Genomic DNA, 25,062 nt, shown 5'->3' on the forward strand with positions numbered 1-25,062 from the left:
TGATAACCGGGTGAAATCACACTCTGGACCAGTAGACGAATGGATTCTTTGGGCTTCTGAGGTATCCAGACCATGCGAATTGAGTAAAAAGATATGCAATTGGCAATTGGCAGTCAAAATTGGCTTAATCAGGTCTTTGCGTCCAGACTCGGTTTCTAAGCAACAGATCACGTGAGCGGTCGAGACCGCTGATGTCAGCATCAGTTCACTCCGAGGTCTTGCTTCCGATGCCGATACACTTCATCTCTTCTCTACTTTCTTGTGTGGAGTCTGATAGCGCAGTTTGTTATGATATAATTTCCTGCACTGCAATCCTATACTCGAAAACGCTCATGATATCGGGGAATCATCTAACAAACACATTCCAAACCAAGTCATTCAAGATCCATAAGTCATAAGAAAAAGAATTATATCAACGATAAAAGCCACCACAAATGTTCAATATAGTACATCCCTCCAAGGTTAAATCACCCCAAACCATTTCTTCTTCTTAGGACGTTCCTGCTCCAATTCCTCCTCATCATACTCAGACTCCCGCGGATTCGTCTGCTGCGGCGCCATCATATGCTTCGGCAACCGCTGAGGAACCTCGCCATCAGAATTTTCCTCCTCACTCTCAGGATAACCCTCGTACTGTTGGTTTTGGTGTTGGTGCGGGTACTGTGGATGACCAGTCGCAGCATTGGCGCGGGTATTATTGATAAGATCATGGTCCTCGTAATCATCCTCATCTTGTTCATCATCATCGCTGATATCGTCATTGTCATCGGCGTCAGCGCCTTTCTCGGCGTCGCGCTTGGTTCGTCTTGGTAGGAATTTGCGCCAGCCCTTGACAATCTGTGTTGGTGGGGGGTCGTACTCAGTGCCGTTGTAGCAAAGTGCTGGCACGAGAAGTTTGTATGGTGCTGTTATGCCCGCTGGGTCTGCTGCGCTGATTTCTAGGTTTAGCGTTATTGCTAGCCCGCCTTCTAGATTGATAAAGGTGCCTGCGCCGTCGTCGCCTGCTTTGGAGGCTTTCTTGGCTGCTTTTTGACTCAGGTTTGTTGGTCTTCGGTGGAAAGCTCCTGGTCGTGGAGGTGGCGCCGAAGGGAAGTAGCTGTCGCCGTTTTCGACGGGCTGGGAGTGGTTGTCGACGCTGGCGCGACGACTGAAGCCGGCCTCGTCGCCGCGGTTGAAGCTCATTGTTCTTGTGGGTGGTGGTCCGCGGTTTGAGAGTCGTCTGAAAAGGCCTGGCTTTCCGGGGCCGGGGCCTGCCTTGTCTCCTCGGCCCAACGATAGTGTTCGCTTGAGTACACCGGGACGGGGCTCGGGGGTTTCCGTCATCTCTGACTCTGGTGTACCAGGTGGTGTAGAGCCCGGTTTGTACTCGCGGATCGAGCACCAGTTTCGACGGGGGAGTAGCCGCTTGTTGTTTCGGGGTTTGCCGTTCACATCTTCGGTAAAAATGGGAATAATGTCCTCGTCTGTGTTTGAGTCCATGTGGTGGACTGTGTTACGCTTGTTGAGCATGTCCGCAATGAGATCAGTCTCGGGAATGTCCGCAATGGCAGACGAGATGACATTGGGCATGTAGCGGTAATCCTGGTCTTTGGCGACATCTAGCTTAGGGTTCGAATAGAACTGTCCAATAGCAGCGAGGTGGACATCACCACTAAAGAGTATCAAATTAGCTCATGTCTTCCATAATAGGAACTGTCAGTCTTACCTTAGAATGGTGACCCGGATGGACTTCTCTGCAGCCAAATCCTGGAGATCCTCGACCAACCATGTTCTTTCGGACTTCAAATGCTTACCAGCCCAGTGATCATCAAAGACCTCCACATTTCCACCGGATCGATTGACAAATCCACCAAGAACACCAGACTTTCCAAGAGATTTGCGACTGTTCATATAACTCTTGAGCATCGCCACTCGAGGGTAAGCAACAGGAACACTGGAAAGCACAATCAAATGCTTCGTTTCGCCCTTCATAATCTCCCTATGACACCGATCCCACAACAGATCACAGGTCTCTTCACTGAGGACCTCATTGCTCCGTCGCTCAGTACGACAGTCAAGACCCAAGAATGCAACACCCTGACCAAGAGACATGAACAGATTCCTGCTCCTCTGTTCAATATATGGACCCGGATGCGCACCAAGAAGCCAACTAGGCTCATCCGCATCGGTCTCATCAGGGACACTGTGATGCTGGAAAAGCAAATAATACTTAAACGCAATCTTGCCGAGTCCAGAAATAACAGAAGTCTGCATGAAATCATCATGATAAGACCCAAACCCTTCAAAGATCTCATGGTCATTCCAAATATTAACCATGGGAATCTGAGAACTAGCCAAAGAAAACAGACCCTGCGAGAACCACGCCGAATAGCGCTCAAGATAGAACTGCTCAATCTCAGCCCGGAATTCAGGCGTGAACGGTGCGCCATATCGCTCAGCAGCATTCTTGATCTTGATCCATTCCTGGAAGAATGCAGACTCGGCGATGACAGAGTCATTGAAGATCTGATCTCCGCCTCCGATCATAACATGGAACGGACGGGTCTGGTGCTCGTTGAGGATATCTCGCCAGAGAGGATCAGGACCGCAGACGCGGTCCGAGTCTGCATTTGGACTGAATCCATTACCGCTGTGGAACATTATGTTCATTGATTCCCCGGCGGGTGGGACCCAGAAGCCCAGGGCTGGGCCTTGGTTGATGCGGTAGGCGATTCGTTGTTGGGTTGTGGCTAGTTCGACTTCCAAGTTGAAGCGCCAGAATGTTACGTCTCTTGCTGTGTCGGCGTATAGACGAACTCCTGGGATGTCTCGGTGTAATCCTGCTGTCTCGCCGTCGAGTGGATGCATTCGGTTTGAAGGCATTGGCTGTTTCATGCCTTCGCTTGTGTAGTCGATTAGGCTGGGTGAGAGTTCGTAGATGCCGTCGTCGTTTTCGACGAATGAGAGGTCGGCCTGTTCTTCGACGTGCTCGACTGGTTTGACGTAGAGGGGCCGTCCGTCCCGGCCGACTTTCATGAGACCGGCCGTTGGGTCGACGTATTCGGGGGCCAGTTGGACTCCATCTTCGCGGCTGATTTCCACTGGTGGAGGGGGGAGAAGGTCCATTGGTTGAGAGAAGAGTCGGAGTGTTGGTGGGGTGCCATAAGAGGAGCGAGAATCTTTGGTCATTATCATTATAGATCCTCGCCATATATCTTTGAAGATAGGACCGCTGGCTCCATCTATTGGGACCTTATGGATACCAGTGTATCGAAGCAAAGGACCACATCGTAAGAAGAGACGGGGTTCGAAGGTCTTGTGCCCGGTTACTCCTGCTATCTGTTAGTAAATCTACTTTCACTTGAAAATGAGCAAGCAAAGAATCTTCTTACCGGTCAACTTCTGAGCAGGAGTTTGGTAGTTCTTAGGAAGGGCCCTGCTCTTCCTACGATCTTTGCTACCGCCTCCTTCCCACCACGCCTTCCCACGGTCCATATCAACATGTTGGAAATCAAAGTCAGAAGCCTCAAGCCGACCCGGCTGTGCATTCTTCCATTCAAAGATAGGCGGAGGTGTAGGTGGCGGGACATCAAAGGACACAGATGCCTTCTTCGGCTTAGTCTGTGACTCGGCGCTCTCTTGAGGCGTTTCGGGGGCTGTGAGGAGCTCATCCGTTCTCTCTGCTCTTAGAGTAGGTGGCATTGGCCGAGGACCTGCTTGGGACACCGAGCGACTATGGCTCATGGTGTTTGCCGGTGCAAGGTTTGGAGAAGGTTTTGCCGCAGGCCCGCTCAGTGTGACTGATCGCTTAGGTAAATTACCCATCTTTGCTGATGCTGGGGTAACATCTTCTGCACGAGCATATTGCGGGTCTTCAGGGCGGCGGATTGCTGCGTATTGAGGGGTTGAAGAGACCGCTCGATTGTGGCGCATTGCGGTGTTTTCAGGCTGAGGCTGTCTTTGTGGTGCTGGTGCTGGTACTGCTGTAGCAACAGGTCCATTGCGCATTGGTTCCTGCACTGGGATACCCCTGCGCTCTCCTCTCCTGCCAGGGCCAGGGATAAGTTTTGGTTCTGGCTCTGGCTGCGGACGTTGTGTTGGTACTTCGCGAGCCACTGCGGCCATTGATTCAGCCTTCTCCTTCTCAGCTTTCTGGCGCGCAATTCGTTCCCGGGCTTTCGCCTCGGCCTCTTGTACCCGTAGCCGTTTCTCCTCTTTGCTGATTCCAGTCAAGGTCACTTCCAGCCTTTGGAGCGGCGAACGGTCCGGGGCCCAATCTGTTTGTGAGGGTTTGGTCGAACGTGTCGTGTCTGACCGTTTAGGAGCTGAACCTGAGCCTTGAGCAGGTGGAAATACTGGCTGCTGGATGTGGATCTCTGGCATGTCTGCACTGGGCCCTGAGTGATACTCTCCACTGGGAAGGTTTTGCGGTGTCGTGGATTCGTCAAGTCCCTCTGAAGCCGATGGAGGGACTGGCTTGCGAGTGGTATAGTTCAGATTTCCCTCAGGATATCCTTGGGCCCTGGTTGAGAATGACCTGCCAGGTCCTGATGCACCGGGGCCTTTCGTGCTTTTGTATTGTGGGTTTGGGCCCCCATACTCCTCGTAGTCATAGTTCTCGTCGGAGGGGGTGGCAGCTCTGTTTCTGCGGCTTCCAGGGGCTCTTCGTGCCCCGTTGGCTTTGTGAGGATTGGAGCCATTCGCCAGATCGGGTGATCCGCGCATTGTTGCCATGTTTCGATGCGTGTCTTTGCGCCCAAGATCAAGGCAGGATGGATAGATCGGTGCCAAGTATGAGGTGCAATTGTAAGCCCAACCGAATAAATATGGTCAACGCTTGGTTGTACAGGCAGATGCACACGTTGGGAATCGCGGTCTAGGATCGAGATCGCATCGATTAATCTGATGCCTGACGCAAGTCGTCACCGCATTGCCCAGCAGGCAGGGCAAGTTGGGTTGGGACGTAGAAGTGTTAGGGTATACTCGCAACAGTCAGAAGTGTATCAGAGAAGAAAAAGATTTTAAGAAGTTGAGACAGCAAGGTCTATACAATAACCCGGTGGCTGGTGTCCCCAGCCTTCGTGGGGCCGAGCATTACGAGGTTAGGCTTACATTACAGTAATGTTAACGTTAATATATTACTAGTTGCTCTAATTATAGGCTAACTAGAGAGAGAATAGCGGGTTCTGTAAAGGTATATTCCCGGTTTTTGTTTTTTTCCCTCTCTTCTATATAGTTGCGGGAGTGGAATGGACTCAAGCTTAACTTCTATACTTCACTATACATGTATAAACATAACTTGACGTTAACTAGAGACACTCTGTTTCATGACCCGATCTGTCGTTATTTCGGGGTCTTATGCAAGGACTTATTCAGCTATTGATTTCTGCAGTTGTAATTGCGCCTTTGTTTACAGTACTTGGGGCTGGTACCGTTGCCTGAAGTACCTATAGTAAGCAGTCAATAGATAGCGACAATTTCTACTCTTCTATTTAACCCAATAACTGCCCCTAGTCCTTGCATCTTGATAACCTCAAGTCCTAACAAATGTCACTTTGTCCCACCTGTTTCTGGGTGAAACACCCGGGGCGACTTTAACTGCGGGAGCCGTCGATCGCGTCCGAGACCTTAGCCCCAATGCGTTTGACGTATGGTACGTAAGCCAGATCTAGACTGAAGCCCTGTAGAAACCGTGGCCTTTATACCTTAGCTTCAACAAAGAAGACGAACGGTTTTTCATAGCCCCAGATAGAGAGTGGAACACGGTGAATAGGCGCTCAATAAAGATCCCGTGGCCTCTGACGATCCTCCTATTCCTCAAACTCTCCTCAACTCTCAACTCTCACTTCTCCCGTCAACTGCTTTTTGTTAGAGCATTGTTGTCTTTTTCAATTCGAGTCGCCTGATTACTCCCATGGCAGCCGCTTGCTAGGTATACCGATACCTCCACCCCGATAACGCCCTCGACCTCCGCAACCCTTCCTTCATCCGATCCACCATGCGCATTGTCGGTGGCATTGCGGCCACCCTGGGGCTGGCAGGCGCAGTCGCTGGAAGTCTGCACCCGCGATCCCAAGAAACCCGCGACTTCTTTGCCCTTCACCTGGAAGATACCACCTCGCCCTCCCATGTCGCCCGAGCTCTTGGTGCTCGCCACGAAGGCCAGATCGGCGAACTCGATGGCCACCACACATTTTCCTTACCGCGAGAACAGACTGCACAATTCGATAGTCTGTTGGACGATTTACGGACCAAGAGGAAGCTCCGGCGGCGCTCTGGCAATGACATCGGCTCCGAAAGGACGAGTGATGACCCCTTAGATGGAGTGCTGTGGTCGCATAAGCTGGCTCCGGCGAGACAACGGTTACAGAAGCGAATTCCACCGGTGTCAGTTCCATATCCCTTGGTAGAAAAACAAGAAAAGAGGTCGGCGAATGCCAAGATCGTGGACTTCCAGAGCAATGCTATGTCAACTCTCGGGATCAAGGATCCGATCTTCAGGGAACAATGGCATCTTATCAATACTGTGCAGCCTGGTCATGACATCAATGTGACTGGAGTGTGGTTAGATGGTATCACTGGTGCTGGAATTGCCACCGCGGTGGTCGATGATGGGCTGGATATGGATAGCAAGGATCTCAAGCCTAACTACTTTGCAGAGGGTTCATTCGATTTCAACGAGGGTGCCCCGGAGCCCCGTCCTAGACTATATGATGATAAGCACGGTACCCGATGCTGCGGTGAGATCGCAGCCGCAAAAAATGACGCCTGTGGTGTTGGTGTTGCATACGACAGCAAAATCGCGGGTATCCGCATCTTGTCCAAGCCTATTGACGATGTCGATGAAGCCGCGGCTATCAACTACGCATACCAGAAGAACGATATATACTCCTGTTCATGGGGTCCTCCGGATGACGGTGCTACAATGGATGCACCCGGAATCCTAATCAAACGAGCCATGACCAACGGTGTCCAAAAGGGCAGAGATGGAAAGGGCTCGGTCTTCGTCTTTGCTGCTGGTAACGGTGCCCAATTCGGTGATAACTGCAACTTTGATGGCTACACCAACAGCATTTACAGTATCACCGTTGGCGCTATTGATCGTGAAGGCAACCACCCTACCTACTCCGAGTCATGCTCTGCTCAACTTGTTGTCGCATACAGTAGTGGTTCAGGCGATGCCATTCATACCACCGACGTCGGTTCCAACAAGTGCTACAACGGACATGGTGGTACCTCCGCAGCCGGTCCGCTCGCTGCAGGCAGCGTAGCTCTTGCGCTCAGCGCACGTCCTGAGCTGACTTGGCGTGATTTGCAGTATCTGATGGTCGAGACCGCAGTTCCTGTGAGCGAGGATGATAACAGCTGGCAGAAGCTGCCATCTGGTCGCAAGTTCAGCCACGACTGGGGATTCGGCAAGGTCGATACTTACAGCTTGGTGGAGCGTGCTCGTACCTGGGAACTTGTGAAGCCACAGGCGTGGTTTAACTCGCCATGGCTGCGTGTCCACCATGAAATCCCTCAAGGCGACAAGGGTCTTCTCAGTCGTTACACCGTGACCGCGGAGCAAGTCAAGGCCGCTAATATGGCTCAACTGGAGCATGTCACCGTTACCATGAATGTCAACCACACGCGCCGCGGTGATATTAGCGTTGAGCTGCGCAGCCCAGCTGGTATTGTCAGTTACCTGAGTGTTGCTCGCGCACAAGATGAGCACCCGGGCGGTTATGAGGATTGGACTTTCATGTCTGTTGCTCACTGGTATGTAGCTCGTCTTTCCGCATACGATATATCTGCTAACGCGTTCCAGGGGTGAATCTGCTATAGGTGAATGGTCAGTGATTGTGAAAGACGCCAAAGTGAATGACTTTTCTGGTTCATTCATTGATTGGCGACTCAACCTCTGGGGTGAGGCCATCGATGGAGCGAAGCAACAGCTACATCCTCTACCCGACGAGCACGACGACGATCATCCTTACGAGGATGCTCATGTTGCTACGACCACTGTTGAGGCAGCGCCAACAAAGACTGAAACGCCTACCAACCTGGATGATCACCACGACAGGCCCGTGAATTCGAAGCCGCAAGAAACAGGCACAGGGTCGATTCCAGAGCCCGTTGAGGATGAAAAGGAACCCACTACTACTGGGAAACCCGCCTCTCCAACCTCGACCTCATCTTCTAATTACTTATCCTCCTATCTGCCTACTTTTGGTGCCTCCAAGCGCACTCAGATCTGGATCTACGCCTCTTTGGCCATGATCATCGTCTTCTTCATTGGACTTGGTGTCTACTTCCAGCTCCAGCGAATCAAGCGTCGTCGCACCACTGCCCACGACGACTACGAGTTCGAAATGATTGAGGATGAGGATGAGACGCAACCTATGACTGGATCATATGGTCGGACACAGCGTCGTGGCGGTGAGCTTTATAATGCATTTGCGGGCGAAAGTGATGAGGAAATGTTCAGTGATGATGATGAGTCGTATCGCGATCGCCTGGCCAATACCTCTGAGAAGGATGGCGAAGACGAGCCTCTCCATGGCCGTGAAAAGCCCTGATCCTGTGTTGATAGTTTGCATTCGTTCGGTGTCAATAAGCTATACTGTGTTTGACTGATTTGGGAGATCCATTACCATAGACGGAATATCATGCTCTTTTGTATATCTAGATCTAGATCTATTAAGAAATAAAATGTGAGCTTCATATCAACTGCGGAAAACAAAGCGGTAGAGAAACCCCAAGGCGATGACGTCCCGCTTCGGGTCTCCGCCTTGACGATCTCCCCAACCTCTCCCCTCCACTCCACCTCTGTGTACGCGATCGCTTTCACGCATCTGCAGATATCTTCTGCTTGCCATAGCTGGTGCTCAATACTTATTAGCGGGGCACCCACAGCGGACAGATATCCCCACGATGGATCAACATGACGACTTCGACAATGTTTCCTGGAAGCACGATCCAGAGAGCGATATCTCACGACCTACAACCGCAGGCACTGATGCTGAACAATCCCATGAACACGAACATGACTCCCATGGCAAGCGGAGAATGAGCTCTACTCATGAAGAATCCCAGGCCGGCCCGCTGGCCGATGCCGTCGACCTGGCGGGTATCGGAGATGGAGTTCTGGAGTGCCAGGTAGACTCTCCACTAAAAGAGAACGACGGAACAAAAGACGCCTACATTTCATATCTTATCACCACACACGTATGTACATATACTTTTCTTCTTGCCCACCGACGCGGAGTGGAGGGGGCTACTGCTGCCTAGCATCCGAGCTCTGAGCATCCCGAAGCAGTAACTAATACCTCACAGACGGATTTCAAATCCTTCCAAAGACCCGAATTTACTGTTCGCAGGCGATTCACCGACTTCTACTTCTTATACAAAACTCTCTACCGTGAATATCCAGCATGCGCGGTCCCGCCCCTCCCGGACAAGCACAAGATGGAGTACGTGCGCGGAGACCGATTCGGACCTGAGTTCACTTCGCGACGAGCTTGGTCGCTGCATCGATTTTTGAAACGCCTCACCCTGCACCCCGTGCTGCGACGGGCGCCGCTTCTCACGATCTTCTTGGAGTCAGCTGACTGGAATGCTCACATGCGTCTCCATGCTACACGAGGCACGACGAATGCTGGGTCGGATGGTGCCGCCACTGGGATCTTTGATAACTTTACCGATACTTTCGTCAACGCCTTTTCCAAAGTGCACAAGCCTGATCGGCGATTTATCGAGGTGCGCGAGAAGGCTGATAAGCTAGATGAAGATCTATCACATGTGGAGAAGACAGTTGCGCGCGTTGCACGCCGTGAATCGGACCTGGAGACGGATTATTCGGAGCTGGCAATGCAGTTCCGCAAGCTTGTTCCATTAGAGCCAGCCGTCGAGGCACCGCTTCAGATGTTTGCCGCTTCTGTGGAAGAGACTGCGCTCGGAATGCGCGGACTGAAGGAACATACCGATCAGAACTATCTTGGCTCGTTGCGTGACACAGAAGCATACATCTTGTCACTCAAATCTCTGCTCAAGACTCGCGAGCAGAAGCAACTCGACTTTGAGGCTTTGGTCGAATATCGTAATAAAGCTGTCACCGAGCGTGACTCGCTGGCTGCGAACCCAGCTGCCTACTATGCCTCTAACCCGCTCACCTCTTCTCCTGCCTCCTTCATCCGCTCCAAAATGGAAGACATGCGTGGTGTCGACCACGAACAATCTCGCCGGGAACGTGTCCGGAAACTCGAGCTTCGCATTGATGAATTGACCCGCGAGGTTGAGTCTGCCAAGACCACGTCCGAAATGTTTGATGAAGAGGTTGTTCGTGAAGTGGCTGACTTTGAACGCATCAAAGCGGTCGAGTTCCGCGATAGCCTTGGTTCATTTGCCGATTCGCACATTGAGTTCTATCAGAATGTGCTCTCTACATGGGAGAGATTTGTAGCTGAAATGGAGGATACAGAATCCAGCCGAGAGGAAGATTCGGCCGCTATTGGGGCTGTTTAAACAGTTTAACACTTGAAATAATCAGAGCTATTCATTGGACTGGGTTTGGTATAGCAGTTCGTTCCATTGTTTGCTGGCTTGTTTTCGTCTTTCATACCCGCAACACCATCACACCTGTCAATTTGGTTCATAATGAGGATATACTTTGAATTGTTTAACTGTGAATAGCTTAGTAGATCGAAACATTGAGGGAGTATCTGGTGCTGGTGCTGTTTGTCTTGTTTGCACCGCGCATGTCTATCTTCGATCATCCGATTCAACTTTCAAGAATCAGACACAATGCGTTCAATTTCCAGAGCCGTTCTGCGACCCTACGTCTGCCCATCTTGCCGGCACTTTGGTGCTGGTCGGCGACGATTCAGCTCTAAGCTAGCTTCTCCTGAGCTCTACGATGTCGTCTGCGTTGGCGGCGGGCCCGCCGGCCTAGGGTTACTGGCAGCACTGCGTATGTAGCTCGCAATGCATACAAATTGCCAATTAACTGACAAATCACTTTACAGGAGCGAACTCCGTCACATCAAAGCTCAAAGTTGCCCTCGTCGAGACCCAGGACCTCCGTAAGGCCCAGTCATGGAACCTCGAACCAACTCAGTTCTCAAACCGAGTCAGCAGCTTGACTCCCTCGTCTGTGTCCTTCCTGCGCAGCATTGGCGCCTACAATCACCTCGATGTCACCCGCGTCCAGGACTACCATGACATGCAGGTGTGGGACGGGCAAACCGGATCCCGAATATCGTTTGACTGGTCCATGGAGACCTCCCCATTCGAAGACATGCGCACGGTAGCAACAATGACCGAGAACGCAAACCTGGTGCGCGCCCTCCTACGCCGCATCACCGAGTCCGGAGACGAGAACCTCACCCTCTTCTCCAACTCCACCGTCGCCTCCATCAACAACGGCTCCGACCTCCAACCCGAAGGCCCGGACCTCTCAGCTTGGCCCGTCCTCTCCGTCAAGCCAACAGACCCGGCCTCCACAACACCCCCAAAACAAATCGCAGCCCGCCTTCTCGTTGGCGCAGATGGCATCAACAGCCCCGTCCGCTCCTTCGCAGACATCCCAACCCATGGCTGGGACTACGGCCGCCACGGCATCGTCGCAACCCTCGCCCTAGACAACCCTGCAACACCACCCTTCCCAGCCTCAATGCGAACAGCCTACCAACGCTTCCTCCCAGCCCTAGGCGGTCCAATCGCTCTCCTCCCCCTCCCAAACAACCACGCAACCCTTGTCTGGTCCACAACCCCAGAGCACGCAGCCTACCTCAAGTCCCTGCCAACCAAGTCCTTCCTGGCAATGGTCAACGCCGCCTTCCGCCTGGACATGACCGACCTAACCTACATGATGGGCATGGACACCCCATCCACCACAACCCCATCCGACTCATCGCACGAAGACGAACTCACCTGGCGCATCAAGCACACACCTATCCCAGCACACATCCCGCCCCCAGCATTAGCAGTCCAAGAAGGAACAGTAGCCTCCTTCCCCCTCCGCTTCCGCCACGCAGCGCAGTATATCACGCCGCGCGTCGCGCTAGTCGGCGACGCTGCACACGTCATCCACCCGCTCGCGGGGCAAGGCCTGAACCTAGGCTTGGCAGATGTAGCTTGCCTCGCGCGAACAATTCAGTATGCTGTCTCGCACGGTATGGATGTGGGTGATTTGCTTTCATTGGAGCGGTACTCGTCTGAGAGATACCTGCCCAATGCTAAGATTGGTGGTGCTTGCGATCTGCTGCATAAGATGTATACTGTTCCTGGCTCCGGGCCTGTTGCTTGGGCTAGGAGCTTGGGTTTGGAGACTATTCAGCGGTTGCCTTTTGTTAAGGGCTTCCTTATGAAGAATGCCGAGGGGTATTAGGTAGGTGATCTGTCAAGTGTATATGTGTCTATTCTTTTTATTTGTTTCGTGTATTTCTAGTCTTCAATGGCAGTGAGCCTTTTTGTATTGCTTCATCTCTCTACTTAATTCCACCGGGCTTGGGCCACCTTTGTACATATATGATCTATTCACTCAAGGCATTCGAAAATGAGCAAAAAAGAGATGAGAAAAGAGAGGCCACTTTAGGGCTCAAAAGATGCATGAAATGCTACACTGGCTTCGCGATCTCGTGTATCTACTGTCTTATAATTCACAGCTCTGTAAATAGATACATGAGCCCTGCTATAGAAAAACCATCATACCTACAATGCACAAAATCAAAATGTAATAGATGGGTATTGTATAAGCGACACCAACTAACAGCAAAAAGCCGAAAACCAAAGCCGAATCTTTTTCTCAGAACAGAATAGGATAAGAAATCCTTTTTGTAGGCCATCGAGTGTTCCTCGAAAATGCAAGATCTATTTATTTTGGAAAACAGAGAAAAAACCCCTCTGAAAAACACGCTCACGGATAAGGAAATGGACAAAAATGAAATCACAGGCACGGTCTTTTTTAGACGGAAGCACCCTGCAGCTGCTGAGCCAGGGAGGTAACAGATCCCTCTGACTTCTTAGCGATGCGGGTCTTCAACTCTGAGACCAGAGAGTCAAGGGTAACCTCGACACCCTCCTTCTCGGCGTGTCCCTCGGGCAGACCCATCTCCTTGATGCGGCACTTGCCAGCGGCGAGTTCTTCCTCGCCGAGGATGACGGCGAAGGGGATGGCGCCTTGCTCGGCGGCCTTGAACTGCTGGGGAAGCTTGGGCTTCAGCTTGTAGTTAAATTCGGCCTGGAAGAGGAAATGTTAGTAGGTGGTTATAGAGCAAATGTGTTGCCAAATGTGTTTTTGGAGTTGTCATACCTTCAGACCAGCGCTCCACAGCTTCTGGCAGATCTCCATACGCTCCTTGAGCATACCGTTGAATCCCTTACCACCGAAGGCCATGACGTAGGCATCAACCTCGCTGCTGCGCAGGCCATTGGTGCTCTGCTCACGCTCGAGACGGGCCTTGGTGATGGAGAAAATACGGTCGACACCGAAGGAGATTCCAACACAGGGAATCTGAGCCTTGGGAAGGAACATGCCAACAAGGTTATCGTAGCGACCACCGGCGGCGACACTGCCAACGCCGAGAGTGGGGTCGTTGGAGCGGTCGTCATCCTCGGAGTTCTTGGACTTCTTTCCGGACTTCTTTGCGTTCTGGGCCTCTGGGGCATCGGCCTGCACACCGGCAGAACCCTCAGTGACGACCTCGTAGATGACGCCGGTGTAGTAGTCCAGACCACGAGCCAGGGACATGTCGAAGGAGACCTTGTCCAGGACGCCAAAGGCCTCCAGGTAGTCCATCATCAAGGCCATATCCTCGAGACCGGCCTTGGCAGTGGCATTGGCGTTGAGAGTCTCGTCCTTGAGCAGGGTGTCGAGCAACTCGCGCGAGCCCTTGTTCATAACGTACTTCTCAATACGATCCGCAACCTCACCATCAAGACCCTTGTCGTCAACCATCTCCTTGCGCACATCAGCCCACGGCATCTTGTCCAGCTTGTCGACGGCACTAGAGATAGGGCGAATCTTGTCCTCTGGCACACCACAGACGGAAAAGACACCATCCAGAATCTTGCGGTGGTTGAGTTTGATAGTGTAGCGGCCAGTCCAGCCCAGCTCTTCAAAGACCTCGCTGACAATGCGCAGGATCTCGGCGTCGGGCACCATCGGGTCGAAGGTACCGGCGATATCGAAGTCACACTGGTAGAACTCGCGCATGCGGCCCTTGCTGACGGCGGGTTGGTCACGGCGGTAGACCTTGGCGATGTGGTAACGCTTGATGTTGCGGATGTCGCTGTTCATGGCGAGCCAGCGCGCGAATGGAACAGTGAGGTCGTAGCGCAACGAGCAGATCTCGCCGCCCTGGTCCTGCAGGTCGTAGATGAGCTTGGAGTCCTCGCCATACTTGCCAGCCAGGATCTCGCGCAGCTCAAAGACTGGGGTGTCGAGGGCGGTACCACCGTGGCGCTTGAAGACGTTCGAGATGGTTGTGAAGATGCGGTCTCGGAGGAGGGCGTCGGACCCGGACCAGTCCTTGGTGCCCTTGGGGGTCTTGAGGTTGAAAGAAGGTCCCTTGTCCTTGCCCATTGTGTTTATCGAATCGGAGTGTAGGGAGGAAAAGTGAGTGCGGCGGGGATAGATTTCGTGGTGGGGGATGGTGGGGGCACGGCAATTATTTTTATTCGAGGTGACCAGAGGTCTGAAGGGATGACTCAGATAACGACCACGGGGAGTTTGGCCAATGGATCTGGCAATTGCTCGTTGTGAAGAGCGTGAAGAAACAGAAACGAACGTCATAAACAAGAAGCCCCTCGGCGCTAGAAAATATCAAAACGGTCACAAGTTGTCGTTCTGTCCTGACTCCGGACTTTCCGGGCGTTTCGGGTTTATCCGGTCCCGATGTTTATCCGGACTACTAGATCGTGCACTTGCGTCGGACCACCGTCCGCGATCTGGGTAAACGGACTTTTCGCTAGTTGCATTGACAATATATTCCGACGCGAGTACTGAAGGGCTCCACGATGCTCCAGGTCGAAGTTGCTTGCTGCCACTTGATTGCATGCCATGAGGTTGAGGAAACAACTGTGCGAGATGACTAGAAGGTTTACAGCGATCAGCTATCCGACGGAAATCATTCTTTGAGGACAGAAGATGAGAAAGAAGGGGAAAGTGCAATCGTGATGCTGTTTTCATAGTGGGAGAAATCAAAACAGCCGCTGTACAAGTATCAGGTAGGCGCCACTCGAGATTCATATTATCGATACGCAGCAGAGAACATGGAGGGAGCGACCAATGCTCGCAGCTTATGACCCTGATACGAGAAGAAGGAATCTTGACGGAATCAACGTGAAACTAAAAGATACCGACAAGATTGTCAAAGATCTCCGGAGGTTGCTCAGATTGAGCCCAAATATTCGAGGGCGTTGGATTATTTCACCAAGGAGAGTCTGAGCAAGCGGGTCCTACACTCTATACACATATCCTCAGTATTTCCACCAACACCTGCTAACTGAGAAATAGACACGAGATCTCCTACTCCACCCAACAAATAATTTCCGAGCGTTCAGACTCGAACATGCAAATTGATGAATTCATTCAATTTGGAATGAGCGGAACACGTCCGTGTCCAGTTCCGATGAGAGCTGAACGTCACGCATTGCGCACTGACGCACAATCAACGTTCTCATGTCACATATTTCGAGACAAATAGGGGCCGAATGTTCTTGTCGGTGAGCCTTGAAAGACTCATCATTCAAGGAGGTATGAGGATGATGTGGAGATTAGATAGGGAGCGGTATGGTAGGAAGTACACTAAACATAGCTGTATTGAAACTTATATTCCTGTGGAGTCACAATCTGATGTCATAGTAAAGTTGCCTTGATAGAAGACCATAGAAATAATCGTACGTAGTAATTGCGATTCACCTCGGAAGAGCTACTTCGATAGAAAACACTGACTAAGTTATATAAAGTCTCTATCATAGGCGGAAAGTGAATGATTCAAGAGAGTGTAAATGTAAATGGCTCACACGGATCAACCGATCTCCACTAGTCAGAAACAGGTAGGTCGCTTTGAAATGCCGGTAAACTTAACATGCGCCTTTTTTTTACCCCCATCTCTCGCCACCCCCACCATATGTTGCTTGGACTACTGTACAGCATGGCGCTCTAATTGGGGCGGTTAGCTTATGAATGCCATGCGCGTAGGCACCGGCTAAAGAGTTCGGAGCCAATGGGGTAAGGGTTCCATATTAACATCTGTGCTTAATATCCTGATGTATACATCCATAGTCATCTATGATACACTTCTTATGGCATAGATGTATTGTACATGCATGTACACGGGTCTGTCATGAATCCCTTGCTTCACCTGTACTCCATACTCCCCCATAGCATAACTCGACGTAAGGAACATTCGAAGGGGGCGGATTTCCCCACAAAGTGGACGATCATTGGCCGTTAAGGCACGCCATGCGAGGGACACATGGCCCGTGAGGGAAATAGGCCAATCGTAGTTCGTCGGGGGGCGGCGTTTTATGGTCCAGCCCCAGCCTCCGGAGGGGAGAGCCTTGGGGGGCTTCACTCCGCTGGGGGAGGAACTGACCAATGAGTGTGTCTAGGGGGCCTTTCCCAGTTGGGGACTCCGGTAGGCCCGGCACACACAATTGTCAGGCAGTACAGAGTAACGGTATAGTAGATGTGAGATGTAGATGGAGTGTAGTGAGTGGAAGTAGGTTATAGTTAGTGTAAAAGCAATGTCGAAAATCAGCGATTGGACGAGTACCTGCCTTAAGTCTCCACGTGGAACGGTCCATTCCAGAAGATGACTGTTATCTGCTCTTCCCTGGACTCGTATTCTACTCTACTCTCTACACTACTTATCCTCTCTCCTCTTCCCTTCTCCCAGCTATCTCTACCGTCTACCCTCTCCACTCCATTCATTACAACTCGCGTCTCGCCCTCGTCTCTCCGCTCTCCGCCCGGACCCCAGAAACTTTACTAGTGGCTACCCCGGACCTCTCTCTTTCTCCTCTTTGCCTCCAATGCAGAGCGTGACCGTCAAGCCTCAGCCATCATGAAGGGGCTCTTCTCCAAGGGCTCCAAGAGCAATGGGGTGAGTAACACTGCAGTCTCGTGAGACCAATTCCGATTAGGACCGCGACTAACACTCGCGCAGGCTGCCACCGCCCCCTCGACCACCGCCGCGCCCGTCAAGAAAGAGCTGACTCCGCAGATCTCCCCGCTGGAGAAGCGGTTGCAAGATATGGGCTCGATCCGCGACGATGGCAGTGACAAGTTCTTTGGCATGGAGAACGTGAGTCTTCCCCGGAATCGCTGCGCAACGCGGCCGACTGACACTCACGCGCTTTAGTACGGAAACACATGCTACTGCAATTCGATTTTGCAATGTCTTTATTACTCCGTTCCCTTTCGCGAAGCCGTGATTAACTACCCGCAACGCACGCCGCTGGACAGCCTCGAAGCCGCTCTCGCCACCAACCTCCGATACCAGAACCCCAACGCACACCTGGAAGCCGAGGCGCTTGCCGCCAAACAAAAGGCCTCTTCGCCTCCATCAGCGCGCCAAGCAGGTGTTCCTCCAAATCAGCCGCAAAAGCCCGAAGACAAGGACTCACCGGAATACAAGAAGAAGGTCGCCCTCCAGACCCTTCCGATCTTGGAGACAAAGAACAATGCGACTAGCTATGGAATGTCTGAGTCACTGTTCACTTCGCTCAAGGACATCTTTGAGTCCGTGGTGGGAAGTCAGTCGCGGATCGGAGTGATTCGGCCGCAACAGTTCCTGGATGTGTTACGGCGGGAGCACGAAATGTTCCGGACTGCCATGCATCAAGATGCGCACGAGTTCTTGAACTTGCTGCTCAACGAGGTAGTGGCCAATGTTGAAACGGAGGCAACCAAGCAAGCATTCAGCGAGAAGGCTTTGCCACCAACGGAAAGCGCAGACTCGTTGGGAATGTTGACGCCCAGCACAGGATCGAAGTCACCCAACACGACGAGATGGGTTCACGAGCTGTTCGAGGGAACTCTGACATCTGAAACCAAGTGTCTTACTTGTGAAAAGGTCTCACAACGAGACGAGGTGTTCCTGGACTTGTCCGTGGATCTCGAGCAGCATTCATCCGTCACATCATGTCTTAGGAAATTCTCCGCGGAAGAGATGCTTTGCGAGCGGAACAAGTTCCACTGCGACAACTGCGGTGGACTCCAAGAAGCCGAAAAGCGTATGAAGATCAAGCGCCTGCCACGTGTGTTGGCTTTGCATTTGAAGCGTTTCAAATATACAGAGGATCTGCAGCGATTGCAAAAGCTGTTCCATCGCGTTGTCTACCCCTACCATCTCCGTTTGTTCAACACTACAGATGACGCCGAGGACCCAGACCGACTCTATGAACTGTACGCGGTGGTGGTCCACATTGGCGGCGGACCATACCACGGCCATTATGTCGCCATTATCAAGACAGAGGACCGTGGCTGGCTGCTGTTCGATGACGAGCTGGTGGAGCCGGTTGACAAGAACTACGTCCGCAACTTCTTCGGCGACCGCCCAGGACTGGCCTGTGCCTATGTTCTGTTCTACCAAGAGACCACAATGGAGGCCGTGATGCGCGAGCAGGCTCAAGAAGATCTGGCCTCCGCCACTGGCACCGCTGAGGCTGGTGAAGCGAAACAGAACGGGTCACCATTGTCACCGCCCCTGGCACACGTCCAAAGCGCCGGCCAAGTCCCTTCGCACGATACTCCGTTCTCACCTATCAACCGAATCCCGACGGCACCCCAGTTGTCCACTCACCAAGAAGCCCCAGAGCATGAAACTCCACCCCTGTCCATTCAATCACCAGTGCAGCCCGTTCAGCCTCCACTTCCCCCGATTCCTGATGAGCCCACCCCTTCGCTCAGCCCGAAGAAGAGTGACTTCCAGCTTCGGCGGGAAAAGGCGAAAGGGGAAAAGGAACGGGAGAAGGAACGTCGTGCTGCAGAGAAAGAAAAAGACAAGAATGAAAAGCTCCGCCAAAAGGAACAGGATCAGCACAACCGAGAAATGCAGAAACGCGAAGCTGATGAGCTGGAAAAGGCTCTCAAGGCTAGCAAGCTCGATATGAACGACCTTGGTGCTGAAAATGGATCACCCCGGAAGTCAGGCTTCGGTTTCCTCCGACGAGGCAGCCGCAGCATCAGCCAACGCCTCAACAAGGAAAAAGAACCTCGTCTCTCCACATCCGATATTTCAGTTACAGCTCCTGTTCCAGAACCCGTCCCAGAAGCCCCAGAGGTACCCCGCAAAGAGGTCCCTCGCAAGGACGTACCACGCAAGTCAGAGTCACTCCAGTCTCCAATGTCTCCAATGTCCGCAATGTCACCCAAAGACATCCCTCTATCCAACAAGCAACCTCTCCGCGGCCCAGACCCCCTGACAAAAGACCATAACGTCAGCCACGAAAAGACTGGGTCTACTCACCGGTGGAGATCCTTCAGTTTCAAAAAGAACGTCAACAGCGTCTCTTAGCGTTAAGCTACCTTGGTCTTTTCGTTCTTCGCCGTACGGAGATGCACCCTGCACATACGATCGCAACATTTTGCTCTTGCACATATCTACCTGGATGTACCATTACGTTCTAACGATCTGATCTGCGCCCTTATCTTCCTTTCTCCTGTGGATGTTCTGCTCTGGACATCCAACAGATGTCTTTCTAGACTCTTGGATCACTTCTTCCCCTTTATGCCTTCGGATCAATTTTCGATATCTTCTGCTACCATCTCTTATTCTTTTCATCGCTGCCACTCCTTTTGAATCATGTACAGCGGGCACGATACCTCTGCCAACACAAACCCGGCAGTCCAGCGAAAAGAGGCGTTAAGGTTCCCTTGCTATTTCGGATACTTTCCATCTTTTTCTCTTATTTTCTGCTTCTGATATTGCTTTACGGCCAAGCGTGGGAATCTATCGGTCTGGGCGTTCTCTTTCTATCCTCTATTCTATCCGTTTTATTCTATTCTAGCTCGACGTCTTTCTCGCGTGTTATATCTCATCTCTGAAGTCATGAGCGAATCGTCTTTTCTTTTTCTTGTCGCTTTGCATGTGCATTTTATCTGTGCTCTTTCGCTGTCTACGTCCGCCGAGTATTATCTTGGCTTTGCTTTGCGCTATGCTCACTCCGCTGCTTCGCTGTGGTACATCGTTCTCGACTCGGTACTTAATGTCTCATCGTTTCTATCATGTTACGTGCGATAGACCAGCTGTTACTGAATACAATGCATGGAGGCAGCTTTGTGATATGATATTTTTTCTTGTGTCTGGATGTAGTTTGCGGTATATGTACTGCAGTCCTGGCCTGATATGTTTTGTGTTGCCTGGATTTTCAAGGACAGAACGAGTATGCTATGCGTAGAGTTGAATTCGCTTCCGTCAATGAGTTCCTGTTACTTATTACCCACTTGATTTCCTGGTTATGCAACGTTGAGTCACATCTAGAAAGGGAGATCCTGTACACCCAGACCCAAATCAGAAACCTCCCTTTGAGCGTCTGAATAAATCACCACCGAGCATACAGCTCCATCCAAAGGCCAAGAACAGATATCCAAATATGTTGTATTGATAGCAGTGTAATACATGTATAATCGTGAATTGGCGCAACAGTCGGGGAACCGTATAGGACAAGAGAGGCATGCTGGCCTGGCGTCGCACGGACAAGCCATCCCCTTCCTCATATCCATTCGTAAGGCACTGAACCGGCCGACCTGTTGAAACGCAGGATGGAATGGTTTATCCGAGAATCAGTTCGTACACGATGATGACAGTGTTGATGACGATTAGGGGTACTATTCTGTGTTAGCACTGCGGTTCTGTCTCGTGAATGGAATGGAAATAGCATGTCGTGATATTGGGCTGGTATTGGGATTGGGATGCGGCCGGTATAGCTTGGATCTGAGTCGGGAATGAAGCTCTAGATAGGGGCAGAGGTATACACGTACTTCGCATAACTGTCCGCACACTGGCGATCAGGTTAATGGTCTTTGCCTTGACGCTTGTGCTATCGTGTGCTGAGCCGAAGGCGGGCTCTGCCTGTGTGCGACCCCATCCAACTAATTTGTCTTTGTGTTAGCTTTCACTCTCTGTTGCTGTATGTAGATTGTGGGTGGTTTGGTGTGTTGGACGTGGACGTGACGTGGGCTGGAGGGACGTACTGCGAGCTAGGAAACGGTCCTCGGAAAGGACGGCGATGGCGTTGATGATCAGGATGATCACTAGAAGGGAAGATCAGTATATTTCATAGAATGTACTGCAATGGAAGTAGAACTTACCGTAGACCAGCTTCCCTAGACCGAAGAGAAACATTGCGTGTCGAGAGGTTGAGGAAGTTCAAAGGCGAAGATGCGGGAAGCGCCAGATCTCCGGATCAACACTCTCGGCAGCAATGAGATATGGTGAGTACACCTCCAAACAGGAGAACCACAAACTAATTTGTTCTTTAGCGTTGGCACTCCTCGTTCCACTGGGCTTGATTGTCCTGCACCTCCTCGCTGCGCCCTATACCAAGGTTGAGGAGTCGTTCCATGTCCAGGCCGTGCATGACATCCTAGCTCATGGTCTCCCATGGGGATTCAATGATCCAAACCTCAATCGCACAAACTATGATCACTTTGCATTTCCAGGCGCTGTACCTAGGAGTGCAGTGGGCGCCGCGTTTCTCGCCCTACTCTCCAAGCCAGTGATCTTACTCAACGATGCGATCAATCAACAGCTATTAGGTAGGCGCAGAGCTATACATACCTATGCAAATACATATATACGGCAAGCTAACATTACCCTTCAGCTCGAGGGATCCTAGGTCTCCTCAACGCCACCGCCATAGCATACTATGCAACCGGCCTCCGCCACACCTTTGGAAAGACAGTCGCAATCTGGTACATCCTCCTCCAAACCAGCCAATTCCACCTAATATACTACGCCTCACGGCCACTGTCCAACATGTTCGCCTTCCCCCTAACAACAGCAGCACTACGCCTACTCCTCCCATCACCCAAATCCACCACCACCAACAAAAATATAGGCAAAGCCCTAGCCCTCCTCACCTTCTCGGGGGTAATCTTCCGCTCAGAACTAGCGCTGCTGGTCGCAACACAAACCCTCTTCGCCCTAACAACCCACAAAATCACCCTGAAAACAACAATCACCTCCGGCCTAATAGGCGCTCTATCAGCCTTGTCCCTAACACTCCTCCTAGACGGCTCCTTCTGGCAACGCTTCCCACTCTGGCCAGAACTCGAGGCTTTCCTATTCAACGTGCTAGATGGCAAATCCTCTGATTGGGGCACAGAGCCTTGGTCTTGGTATTTCACAAACGCGCTCCCGCGCTTGCTTCTCAATCCGCTTGTCTACATACTCGCTATACCAGTTGCGTTGCGACAACCTGCGACTCGGTTGTCTGCATTTAGACTGCTTGTCCCTGAGCTTGTGTTTGTTGCGTTGTATAGCTTCATGCCGCATAAGGAATGGCGGTTTATTGTTTACATTATTCCGTCTCTGACAGCTGCTGCGGCGCTTGGGGCGGGATATCTATGGACGCATCGGAGACGGTCGTTCTTTATGTGCTGGGCTTCGAGGTTGTTGGCCCTTTCGGTTGTGTTGACTGCTTGTTTGTCGAGTTCTGTCTTGCTTCCTGCTTCCGCGGTTAATTACCCTGGGGGGAGGGCGCTTGATGCTTTGCATTCTTATCATGCTAGATCTGGATTGGGGATGGAAGGAGTGAATGTCTATCTGGGGAATTTGGCTTGTCAGACTGGTGTTACTCGTTTTGTTCAATTGCCTGATGGATCGGGGTGGATTTATGATAAAACTGAGGATGAGATTGTTAAGTCTACTGGTGAGTTCTGGGATCGGTTTGATTATGTTCTTGTTGAGGCTTCTGGTGAGAGTGGGTATATGGATAGTGATGAGATGAGATTAAGAGAGGCTTTGCCTTCTTCTTTGTGGGAGATTGTTTATGTTGCGGATTCGTTTGCCGGTATCTCTATACTGAGACCTGGGATCCCTGCTACGGGTACAACTGAGAAGCGGATTCTGAGCATTGTGGGTGGATCTGGGGCTGTGAATGTCTTTGAGAGTGTGCGTGAACGTGTGAGAGGGACTTTGTTACGTGGGTGGTGGGTTGAAGTTAAGATGAAGCCGAGGGTTCAGGTGTTGAGGAGGGTTAGGGCGATTAAAAGTTGAATTTGTAGTAGATCGACAGTCTGAAAGTTGAAAATGTGTACAGCATTAACAAATATAGGACCATCTGGTATGGAGCTAAAATTGACATTGACAACAAAATAACTACAAAATGCCCAACATTCGACAAGAAGGTACAACGTACATCGCAGATGCAACTGGGTATTATTCATCAAATCACTGCCAGGGGCAGTTCAAAAGTAACAAGAAAATGGCTACAGTCCACCGGGTGGACCCTCAAGGCGTCCGAGGCGAGCCTCCAAGTCTCGCACCCAAGGCTCGACAATTTCCACGTTCGAGCGGAGGGCATCTTCACCCCGGCGCATCTTCTCTTCGACATTCGTTAGGCCTTCACGCCATTGTTCGATCTCAGAGGCCATTTCGGCATGACGCTTTTCGAGTTCGTTGAGAGAGTCTGCGGCGTGGGCTGCGCCTGCGTGACATGCACGCAGAGAGCGCAAACGCTCGAGAACGCTGGGGAGGAGAGGGTGCAGGGATTGGATGGTTGGGAGGGTAGCGTATAGGGCTTGAACCTTAGCGGCGTGCTCGTCGTCTGCGGCTGGGACAGGTTCCGATGCAGGTGCGTCAGTTTCAGAATTTGTCGATGTAATGCGGGCGTTGTGAGCAGCCTTTGCGGCGTCAACTGCGCGTCTGCGGGCCGTTGTTAGGGCCTCGGCGTCTGTGGTCAACTTTCGCACCCGCGTGGAGAGCGCTTCGAGGTGTGGGGTTGTCAGGCCAGCCACTGCGCCTGGTGTGGCTGAGTTTCCGGATGCTGGGTTGCCCACGAGGAGACCTGTCAATGCTGAAAGGCGGGAGGTGAGCTGGTCTAAAGATGGGAGCACCGGCTGCAATGCTGTCTGGCTGAAACCGTCTGCGACGAAGGGGTTTGAGGAGCTAGAGATCCCCATGGATGATTCGAGAAGGGCGAGGCGGCTATCGAACGCTGCTGCGTGGGATAGAATCCCCGATGAAGATGTAGCTGCTGCCGGTCCCGCGGACACTGCCGCTATCGCCGCACTGGCCGGTTGTATCGTAGCGACAGGCGCAGCAGAACGAGGGTCAGATCCCAGCTTATGGGTCAGTTCTGCGGCCGCTGAGTGTGATGGAGTCGCCGCACCTCGTGAGGCGTGGAGGTTATCCAAAGCGCGACTCAACTCCGCAACACCGTCACCCAGGTTCTCTCCTGACTTCTCGGTAGACGCGCCCTGCAGCTCAGTGTCGCCCTCGTGGCCCTCAGGTCGGTTGGCCATTTCCACTTTAAGTTCCTCAACCTCTCTCCGCAGCCGTGCAAGCCTTCGCTCCACCGACTCGTCTTCGCTGTCACTTAGACCACCGACCTCCTCGGTGCCATCTTCACGTCTGCGTCGGTGACGGCGATGTTTGTCTTTGCTCCGGTACGCCTGGCGCTTCATGGAAATGCTATCTGAGAAATTCGCGTCGCGGGCATCTACAGCGGCGCCCATAAAGTGCATACGCGCCTGGTCCGCGTTGACGCCTTCGCGGTCAATGTCAGAGCTGGAGCCGACGTCATCATGATCGGAGTCTGTACGAAGAGTAGTAGGCTAGATGAAATCAGTATCCAGACCCAATGGCGTCTCTATCTTGTACAATTGGCGGACATACAGGGACGGTGGATGCTTCGTCGGTCAAGTCGGGGGTCTCATAAATATCCGGGGAAGGGTCCTGGATCACAGTCAGCAGAATGATCAATCAATATTAGCAATAGTGAGACCCACCAGGTCAGGAAGACCGGCGTATTTCTTATTGAAAGCCATGGTGGATTGGGGTAGCTCCGATAGTAAACACAGGAGTTGATAGACTGGTCACGTGCGCTTAGCTCAGCAGAAGCACGTGTCAGCCTCGGACGAACACA

At 51.9% G+C, this 25,062-nt stretch overlaps 9 protein-coding genes across 9 annotated transcripts; 5 read left to right on the plus strand and 4 right to left on the minus strand.

The window, feature by feature from the left end:
* Window positions 1-462: 462 nt before the first annotated feature.
* On the minus strand, window positions 463-4,704 carry N7508_010797 (uncharacterized protein; the record flags this gene model as incomplete). The annotated part of the gene is made up of 3 exons (XM_058468857.1): window positions 463-1,651; window positions 1,706-3,311; window positions 3,372-4,704. 3 exons carry the CDS (start codon window positions 4,702-4,704, stop codon window positions 463-465), a joined length of 4,128 nt encoding a protein of 1,375 aa, XP_058316703.1.
* Window positions 4,705-5,977: 1,273 nt separating this feature from the next.
* kexB (kexin kexB) lies at window positions 5,978-8,540 on the plus strand (the record flags this gene model as incomplete). The annotated part of the gene is made up of 2 exons (XM_058468858.1): window positions 5,978-7,740; window positions 7,790-8,540. The coding sequence occupies 2 exons, from the start codon at window positions 5,978-5,980 to the stop codon at window positions 8,538-8,540; spliced, it is 2,514 nt and encodes an 837-aa protein (XP_058316704.1).
* Window positions 8,541-8,895: 355 nt separating this feature from the next.
* Window positions 8,896-10,485, plus strand: N7508_010799 (sorting nexin-4; the record flags this gene model as incomplete). Its single annotated transcript, XM_058468859.1, has 2 exons — window positions 8,896-9,189; window positions 9,298-10,485. 2 exons carry the CDS (start codon window positions 8,896-8,898, stop codon window positions 10,483-10,485), a joined length of 1,482 nt encoding a protein of 493 aa, XP_058316705.1.
* A 279-nt stretch (window positions 10,486-10,764) lies between these two features.
* On the plus strand, window positions 10,765-12,349 carry N7508_010800 (putative ubiquinone biosynthesis monooxgenase (Coq6); the record flags this gene model as incomplete). Its single annotated transcript, XM_058468860.1, has 2 exons — window positions 10,765-10,930; window positions 10,986-12,349. The coding sequence occupies 2 exons, from the start codon at window positions 10,765-10,767 to the stop codon at window positions 12,347-12,349; spliced, it is 1,530 nt and encodes a 509-aa protein (XP_058316706.1).
* Window positions 12,350-12,925: 576 nt separating this feature from the next.
* N7508_010801 (histidine--tRNA ligase) lies at window positions 12,926-14,545 on the minus strand (the record flags this gene model as incomplete). Its single annotated transcript, XM_058468861.1, has 2 exons — window positions 12,926-13,201; window positions 13,274-14,545. 2 exons carry the CDS (start codon window positions 14,543-14,545, stop codon window positions 12,926-12,928), a joined length of 1,548 nt encoding a protein of 515 aa, XP_058316707.1.
* Window positions 14,546-17,033: 2,488 nt separating this feature from the next.
* creB (uncharacterized protein) lies at window positions 17,034-19,487 on the plus strand (the record flags this gene model as incomplete). Its single annotated transcript, XM_058468862.1, has 3 exons — window positions 17,034-17,072; window positions 17,136-17,273; window positions 17,331-19,487. The coding sequence occupies 3 exons, from the start codon at window positions 17,034-17,036 to the stop codon at window positions 19,485-19,487; spliced, it is 2,334 nt and encodes a 777-aa protein (XP_058316708.1).
* A 1,257-nt stretch (window positions 19,488-20,744) lies between these two features.
* Window positions 20,745-21,317, minus strand: N7508_010803 (YOS1 family protein; the record flags this gene model as incomplete). Its single annotated transcript, XM_058468863.1, has 4 exons — window positions 20,745-20,800; window positions 20,954-21,064; window positions 21,167-21,226; window positions 21,284-21,317. 4 exons carry the CDS (start codon window positions 21,315-21,317, stop codon window positions 20,745-20,747), a joined length of 261 nt encoding a protein of 86 aa, XP_058316709.1.
* Window positions 21,318-21,396: 79 nt separating this feature from the next.
* Window positions 21,397-23,192, plus strand: N7508_010804 (dolichyl-P-Man:Man(7)GlcNAc(2)-PP-dolichol alpha-1,6-mannosyltransferase; the record flags this gene model as incomplete). The annotated part of the gene is made up of 3 exons (XM_058468864.1): window positions 21,397-21,406; window positions 21,455-21,730; window positions 21,796-23,192. 3 exons carry the CDS (start codon window positions 21,397-21,399, stop codon window positions 23,190-23,192), a joined length of 1,683 nt encoding a protein of 560 aa, XP_058316710.1.
* Window positions 23,193-23,404: 212 nt separating this feature from the next.
* On the minus strand, window positions 23,405-24,964 carry N7508_010805 (uncharacterized protein; the record flags this gene model as incomplete). The annotated part of the gene is made up of 3 exons (XM_058468865.1): window positions 23,405-24,751; window positions 24,813-24,872; window positions 24,926-24,964. The coding sequence occupies 3 exons, from the start codon at window positions 24,962-24,964 to the stop codon at window positions 23,405-23,407; spliced, it is 1,446 nt and encodes a 481-aa protein (XP_058316711.1).
* Between the last annotated feature and the right edge of the window lie 98 nt (window positions 24,965-25,062).

Source organism: Penicillium antarcticum, assembly GCF_028974205.1.
Source record: "Penicillium antarcticum strain IBT 31339 chromosome Unknown utg000009l_segment0_segment0, whole genome shotgun sequence".
NCBI lineage: Eukaryota > Fungi > Ascomycota > Eurotiomycetes > Eurotiales > Aspergillaceae > Penicillium > Penicillium antarcticum.